The sequence below is a fragment of the Eucyclogobius newberryi genome, unplaced genomic scaffold (assembly GCF_026437365.1).
Source record: "Eucyclogobius newberryi isolate DKJ021-1_F unplaced genomic scaffold, fEucNew1.0.hap1 SCAF_11, whole genome shotgun sequence".
In the NCBI taxonomy this organism is placed as follows: Eukaryota; Metazoa; Chordata; class Actinopteri; order Gobiiformes; family Gobiidae; genus Eucyclogobius; species Eucyclogobius newberryi.
Genome location: NW_027315735.1, coordinates 39454317 through 39461710, shown reverse-complemented (window position 1 = coordinate 39461710; position 7394 = coordinate 39454317). Strand labels below are relative to the sequence as shown.

The 7394-nt window shown below is 59.8% G+C and overlaps 2 protein-coding genes across 2 annotated transcripts in view; both read right to left on the bottom strand.

Annotated features, from left to right (window-relative positions):
• LOC140347587 (protein FAM107B-like) overlaps positions 1–571 on the bottom strand; it is a 16470-nt gene extending 15899 nt beyond the window's left edge. Inside the window, exon 1 of the mRNA XM_072434105.1 lies at positions 533–571. Within this exon, the coding sequence (XP_072290206.1) occupies positions 533–556 (24 nt within the window). The 5' untranslated portion in view covers positions 557–571. The remainder of the gene's footprint in view (positions 1–532) is intronic.
• A 334-nt stretch (positions 572–905) lies between these two features.
• LOC140346551 (E3 ubiquitin-protein ligase TRIM11-like) lies at positions 906–7015 on the bottom strand. The gene is made up of 2 exons (XM_072432680.1): positions 6425–7015; positions 906–932 (listed from the first exon to the last, which is right to left on the bottom strand). The coding sequence occupies exons 1-2, from the start codon at positions 7013–7015 to the stop codon at positions 906–908; spliced, it is 618 nt and encodes a 205-aa protein (XP_072288781.1).
• Positions 7016–7394: the final 379 nt, after the last annotated feature.

Genomic DNA, 7394 nt, shown 5'->3' with positions numbered 1-7394 from the left:
GGTCAGGGTCAGAGGTCAGGGTCAGAGGTCAGGTTTACTGCTGGTTCTGTCGGCGCAAATAATCTAAATAAGCCTCAGAATCAGATTCAACTGCAGTGGCCTTTGTTTTTAGAGCTTTTGGACTTCAGACCTCAGACTTCAGACTTCAGACCTCAGACTTCAGACTTCAGACTTCAGACTTCAGACCTCAGACTTCAGACCTCAGACTTCAGACCTCAGACTTCAGACTTCAGACTTCAGACTTCAGACTTCAGACTTCAGACTTCAGACTTCAGACTTCAGACTTCAGACTTCAGACTTCAGACTTCAGACTTCAGACCTCAGACTTCAGACTTCAGACTTCAGACCTCAGACCTCAGACCTGGACCAGATCAAAACTGGGACAAAACCAAAGTGTGAATGAAGCCTTGGTCTGCTTGGTCCTGGATTAGACCTGGTTTAGTCCTGGTTTAGTCCCAGTTTTGGTGTGGTGCAAGTGTAAATGCCCCCGAGACCTGGTTTAGATCTGGTTTGATCTCCTTTTGGTGCTGACCTTTTTCCCGTTGGCTGCTCCCATGTCGCCCTCCCGTGGTCCTGGTCCTGGTCCTGGTCCTGGTCCTGGTCCTGGTCCTGGTCCTGGTCCTGGTCCTGGTCCTGGTCCTGGTCCTGGTCCTGGTCCTGGTCCTGGTCCAGGTGCAGACCCGGCCGGCTCAGACCCGGTTCAGATCTGCTTCACCAACGGTTTAGTCCTTCTCAGCCATGGCTTAGTACCACCTTAGACTTGTTCCAGTCCCGGTTCTCGGCCCTGTTTAGACCTGTTCCAGACCTGGTTTAGTCCTCATGGATGGTTCTGGTTTCTGAGTCAAACAGCAGGAGTTGTGGTGGGGGCGGGGCTAAACCCATAATGAGCTCTGATTGGATTAGCTCTAATTCTCTGACACAAACGCACTTTCCTATTTGACCAGAGGCGGCGCCAAAAACACAAAATATGACAAAAGCCACAGATCAAAATGAGAAAAAGGTTTATTTTTGTTGTCAAAGAACATAATTCACAAACACAGGAAGTGACTTTAGTGCAACATAAAACAACGTGTGTGAGTCAGAAAGCGCCGGCGTTAAAGAAACATCAGGGTCTACACTTCTCTTGAACCCACCAGGGCCAAAGAGGGCGGAGCGAGGAGAGAGGAGATAGGAGAGAGGAGAGAGGAGAGAGGGGAGAGGGGAGAGGGGAGAGGAGAGAGGAGAGAGGAGATAGGAGAGAGGGGAGAGGAGAGAGGAGAGAGGAGCGAGGGGAGAGGGGAGAGGGGAGAGGGGAGAGGGGAGAGGAGAGAGGAGATAGGAGAGAGGGGAGAGGAGAGAGGAGAGAGGAGCGAGGGGAGAGGGGAGAGGGGAGAGGGGAGAGGGGAGAGGAGCGAGGAGAGAGGAGCGAGGAGCGAGGAGAGAGGAGAGAGGAGAGAGGAGCGAGGGGAGATGGGAGAGGAGCGAGGAGAGAAGAGAGAGGAGAGAGGAGAGAGGAGAGAGGAGAGAGGAGCGAGGAGAGAGGAGCGAGGAGAGAGGAGAGAGGAGAGAGGAGAGAGGAGAGAGGAGAGAGGAGAGAGGAGAGAGGAGCGAGGAGCGAGGAGCGAGGGGAGAGGGGAGAGGAGCGAGGAGAGAAGAGAGAGGAGAGAGGAGAGAGGAGAGAGGAGCGAGGAGAGAGGAGCGAGGAGAGAGGAGAGAGGAGAGAGGAGAGAGGAGAGAGGAGAGAGGAGCGAGGAGCGAGGAGAGAGGAGAGAGGAGAGAGGGGAGAGGGGAGAGGGGAGAGGAGAGAGGAGCGAGGAGCGAAGAGAGAGAGGAGCGAGGAGAGAGGAGCGAGGAGAGAGGAGAGAGGAGAGAGGAGAGAGGAGCGAGGGGAGAGGGGAGAGGGGAGAGGGGAGAGGAGCGAGGAGAGAGGAGAGAGGAGCGAGGAGCGAAGAGAGAGGAGAGAGGAGCGAGGAGAGAGGAGAGAGGAGAGAGGAGAGAGGAGCGAGGAGAGAGGAGCGAGGAGAGAGGAGAGAGGAGAGAGGAGAGAGGAGAGAGGAGCGAGGAGAGAGGAGCGAGGAGAGAGGAGAGAGGAGCGAGCAGATAAGGGAGAGGAGAGAGGAGAGAGGAGCGAGGAGAGAGGAGAGAGGAGCGAGGAGCGAAGAGAGAGGAGGGAGGAGAGAGGAGAGAGGAGAGAGGAGAGAGGAGCGAGGAGCGAGGAGAGAGGAGAGAGGAGAGAGGAGCGAGCAGATAAGGGAGAGGAGAGAGGAGAGAGGAGCGAGGAGAGAGGAGAGAGGAGCGAGGAGAGAGGAGAGAGGAGCGAGCAGATAAGGGAGAGGAGAGAGGAGAGAGGAGCGAGGAGCGAGGAGAGAGGAGAGAGGAGCGAGGAGCGAAGAGAGAGGAGGGAGGAGAGAGGAGAGAGGAGAGAGGAGAGAGGGGAGAGGGGAGAGGAGAGAGGAGCGAGGAGAGAGGAGCGAGGAGCGAGGAGAGAGGAGAGAGGGGAGAGGGGAGAGGGGAGAGGGAGCGAGGAGAGAGGAGCGAGGAGAGAGGAGAGAGGAGAGAGGAGCGAGGGGAGAGGAGCGAGGAGAGAGGAGAGAGGAGAGAGGAGAGAGGAGAGAGGAGAGAGGAGAGAGGAGAGAGGAGCGAGGAGCGAGGAGCGAGGGGAGAGGGGAGAGGAGCGAGGAGAGAAGAGAGAGGAGAGAGGAGAGAGGAGAGAGGAGCGAGGAGAGAGGAGCGAGGAGAGAGGAGAGAGGAGAGAGGAGAGAGGAGAGAGGAGAGAGGAGAGAGGAGCGAGGAGCGAGGAGAGAGGAGAGAGGAGAGAGGGGAGAGGGGAGAGGGGAGAGGAGAGAGGAGCGAGGAGCGAAGAGAGAGGAGCGAGGAGAGAGGAGCGAGGAGAGAGGAGAGAGGAGAGAGGAGCGAGGAGAGAGGAGAGAGGAGAGAGGAGAGAGGAGCGAGGAGAGAGGAGCGAGGAGAGAGGAGAGAGGAGAGAGGAGAGAGGAGCGAGGAGAGAGGAGCGAGGAGAGAGGAGAGAGGAGAGAGGAGAGAGGAGCGAGGGGAGAGGGGAGAGGGGAGAGGAGCGAGGAGAGAGGAGAGAGGAGAGAGGAGCGAGGAGCGAAGAGAGAGGAGAGAGGAGAGAGGAGCGAGCAGATAAGGGAGAGGAGAGAGGAGAGAGGAGCGAGGAGAGAGGAGAGAGGAGCGAGGAGCGAAGAGAGAGGAGGGAGGAGAGAGGAGAGAGGAGAGAGGAGAGAGGAGAGAGGAGAGAGGAGCGAGGAGCGAGGAGAGAGGAGAGAGGAGCGAGCAGATAAGGGAGAGGAGAGAGGAGAGAGGAGCGAGGAGAGAGGAGAGAGGAGCGAGGAGAGAGGAGAGAGGAGCGAGCAGATAAGGGAGAGGAGAGAGGAGAGAGGAGCGAGGAGAGAGGAGAGAGGAGCGAGGAGCGAAGAGAGAGGAGGGAGGAGAGAGGAGAGAGGAGAGAGGAGAGAGGGGAGAGGGGAGAGGAGAGAGGAGCGAGGAGAGAGGAGAGAGGAGAGAGGGGAGAGGAGAGAGGAGAGAGGAGCGAGGAGAGAGGGGAGAGGGGAGAGGAGAGAGGGGAGAGGGGAGAGGAGAGAGGAGAGAGGGGAGAGGGGAGAGGGGAGAGGAGAGAGGAGAGAGGGGAGAGGGGAGAGGAGCGAGAAGCGAAGAGAGAGGAGAGAGGAGCGAGGAGAGAGGAGAGAGGAGAGAGGAGAGAGGAGAGAGGAGAGAGGAGCGAGGAGAGAGGAGCGAGGAGAGAGGAGAGAGGAGAGAGGAGCGAGGAGAGAGGAGAGAGGAGAGAGGAGCGAGGAGAGAGGAGAGAGGAGCGAGGAGAGAGGAGAGAGGGGAGAGGGGAGAGGGGAGAGGGGAGAGGAGAGAGGAGATAGGAGAGAGGGGAGAGGAGAGAGGAGAGAGGAGCGAGGGGAGAGGGGAGAGGGGAGAGGGGAGAGGGGAGAGGAGAGAGGAGATAGGAGAGAGGGGAGAGGAGAGAGGAGAGAGGAGCGAGGGGAGAGGGGAGAGGGGAGAGGGGAGAGGAGCGAGGAGAGAGGAGCGAGGAGCGAGGAGAGAGGAGAGAGGAGAGAGGAGCGAGGGGAGATGGGAGAGGAGCGAGGAGAGAAGAGAGAGGAGCGAGGAGAGAAGAGAGAGGAGAGAGGAGAGAGGAGAGAGGAGCGAGGAGAGAGGAGCGAGGAGAGAGGAGAGAGGAGAGAGGAGAGAGGAGAGAGGAGAGAGGAGCGAGGAGCGAGGAGAGAGGAGAGAGGAGAGAGGGGAGAGGGGAGAGGGGAGAGGAGAGAGGAGCGAGGAGCGAAGAGAGAGGAGCGAGGAGAGAGGAGCGAGGAGAGAGGAGAGAGGAGAGAGGAGAGAGGAGCGAGGGGAGAGGGGAGAGGGGAGAGGGGAGAGGAGCGAGGAGAGAGGAGAGAGGAGCGAGGAGCGAAGAGAGAGGAGAGAGGAGCGAGGAGAGAGGAGAGAGGAGAGAGGAGAGAGGAGCGAGGAGAGAGGAGCGAGGAGAGAGGAGAGAGGAGAGAGGAGAGAGGAGCGAGGAGAGAGGAGCGAGGAGAGAGGAGAGAGGAGCGAGCAGATAAGGGAGAGGAGAGAGGAGAGAGGAGCGAGGAGAGAGGAGAGAGGAGCGAGGAGCGAAGAGAGAGGAGGGAGGAGAGAGGAGAGAGGAGAGAGGAGAGAGGAGCGAGGAGCGAGGAGAGAGGAGAGAGGAGAGAGGAGCGAGCAGATAAGGGAGAGGAGAGAGGAGAGAGGAGCGAGGAGAGAGGAGAGAGGAGCGAGGAGAGAGGAGAGAGGAGCGAGCAGATAAGGGAGAGGAGAGAGGAGAGAGGAGCGAGGAGCGAGGAGAGAGGAGAGAGGAGCAAGGAGCGAAGAGAGAGGAGGGAGGAGAGAGGAGAGAGGAGAGAGGAGCGAGGAGCGAGGAGAGAGGGGAGAGGGGAGAGGGGAGAGGAGCGAGGAGAGAGGAGCGAGGAGAGAGGAGAGAGGAGAGAGGAGCGAGGGGAGAGGAGCGAGGAGAGAGGAGAGAGGAGAGAGGAGAGAGGAGAGAGGAGAGAGGAGAGAGGAGAGAGGAGCGAGGAGCGAGGAGCGAGGGGAGAGGGGAGAGGAGCGAGGAGAGAAGAGAGAGGAGAGAGGAGAGAGGAGAGAGGAGCGAGGAGAGAGGAGCGAGGAGAGAGGAGAGAGGAGAGAGGAGAGAGGAGAGAGGAGAGAGGAGAGAGGAGCGAGGAGCGAGGAGAGAGGAGAGAGGAGAGAGGGGAGAGGGGAGAGGGGAGAGGAGAGAGGAGCGAGGAGCGAAGAGAGAGGAGCGAGGAGAGAGGAGCGAGGAGAGAGGAGAGAGGAGAGAGGAGCGAGGAGAGAGGAGAGAGGAGAGAGGAGAGAGGAGCGAGGAGAGAGGAGCGAGGAGAGAGGAGAGAGGAGAGAGGAGAGAGGAGCGAGGAGAGAGGAGCGAGGAGAGAGGAGAGAGGAGAGAGGAGAGAGGAGCGAGGGGAGAGGGGAGAGGGGAGAGGAGCGAGGAGAGAGGAGAGAGGAGAGAGGAGCGAGGAGCGAAGAGAGAGGAGAGAGGAGAGAGGAGCGAGCAGATAAGGGAGAGGAGAGAGGAGAGAGGAGCGAGGAGAGAGGAGAGAGGAGCGAGGAGCGAAGAGAGAGGAGGGAGGAGAGAGGAGAGAGGAGAGAGGAGAGAGGAGAGAGGAGCGAGGAGCGAGGAGAGAGGAGAGAGGAGCGAGCAGATAAGGGAGAGGAGAGAGGAGAGAGGAGCGAGGAGAGAGGAGAGAGGAGCGAGGAGAGAGGAGAGAGGAGCGAGCAGATAAGGGAGAGGAGAGAGGAGAGAGGAGCGAGGAGAGAGGAGAGAGGAGCGAGGAGCGAAGAGAGAGGAGGGAGGAGAGAGGAGAGAGGAGAGAGGAGAGAGGGGAGAGGGGAGAGGAGAGAGGAGCGAGGAGAGAGGAGAGAGGAGAGAGGGGAGAGGAGAGAGGAGAGAGGAGCGAGGAGAGAGGGGAGAGGGGAGAGGAGAGAGGGGAGAGGGGAGAGGAGAGAGGAGAGAGGGGAGAGGGGAGAGGGGAGAGGAGAGAGGAGAGAGGGGAGAGGAGAGAGGAGAGAGGAGAGAGGAGAGAGGAGCGAGGAGAGAGGAGCGAGGAGAGAGGAGAGAGGAGAGAGGAGCGAGGAGAGAGGAGAGAGGAGAGAGGAGCGAGGAGAGAGGAGAGAGGAGCGAGGAGAGAGGAGAGAGGGGAGAGGGGAGAGGGGAGAGGGGAGAGGAGAGAGGAGCGAGGAGGGAAGAGAGAGGAGAGAGGAGCGAGGAGAGAAGGGAGAGGAGAGAGGAGAGAGGAGCGAGGAGCGAGGAGAGAAGGGAGAGGAGAGAGGAGAGAGGAGAGAGGAGCGAGGAGAGATGAGAGAGGAGCGAGGAGAGATGAGAGAGGAGAGCGTAGAAGGACAGGTCTCCATGGTCCAGGTGCAGGACCAGCCGGACGGTGCGAGGGGCCCGGGGCAGAGACAGGGCTGTGGGGCGCCCTGACAGAGTACCCGCCTTGCACTGGTCCTGGGACACACCGATCTTCCACAGCTCGGACAGAACGCCCGGCAGACGCTGGCACCTGGAGCCCACGCCCAGCTCCCAGTATCTGCTGTGGGACACGTCCACGTCCCAGCGATGGAGACCCTCGCTCAGCGGCTCTGCTCCCAGTAGACGCTGCGCAGCCTCTCGGCGTTCAGAGGAAACGTGGGCCCCGTCTGCGAGGTCAGGGAGCGTCTGTGTGAGCTCTTTCTTCTGCTCAGTGAGGGCCTCCTGGATCGAGCACGCCGTCCCCTGCTGGCCCGTCGCCGTCCCCTCCTGGCTCTGCACATAGGCCTCACACACGTTCTTCAGCACCAGGTTTGGAGGAGGGTCTTTGGACACTTTACTTCGGCAGAGTGGACACGCCCTGTGCGTCTCCTCTGTCCAGCATTGCCGCAGACACTCGCAGCAGGAGTGCGAGCAGCTCAGGACCACAGGGTCAGAGTAGATGTTCAGGCAGATGGAGCAGCACAGGTTCTCCTCCAGACTGCTGGCCATCTTGTGTGTGGACCTTCAACTTTGACCTGGAACTCACAAAGAATCCAAAAATCTGTGTTTCTCATTGACATTCACGAGGCCCAAAGTCTGAGGTTTGACTTCAGTTTGAGGACAAATCACTTTTATGATCCTCTACATTTACCCCCGCTGTGTTACCCCCGCGGTGTTACCCCCGCTGTGTTACCCCCGCGGTGTTACCCCCGCTGTGTTACCCCCGTGGTGTTACCCCCACTGTGCTACCCCAACTGTCTTACCCCCGCTGTGTTACCCCCGCTGTGTTACCAACGCTGTGTTACCCCGTTGTGTTACCCCCGTTGTGTTACCCCCGCGGTGTTACTCGCGTGGTGTTACTCGCGTGGTGTTACCCCCGTGGTGTTAC

What these genes read in the sequence shown, in the direction of transcription:
- LOC140346551 (XM_072432680.1), bottom strand. Translation starts at nt 7,015, where the DNA reads ATGGCCAGCAGTCTGGAGGAGAACCTGTGCTGCTCCATCTGCCTGAAC. An exon ending in CCCCTCGCACCGTCCGGCTG is followed by an intron (nt 933 to 6,424) that starts GTCCTGCACCTG and finishes CTGGTCAAATAG; the next exon opens with GAAAGTGCGTTTGTGTCAGA.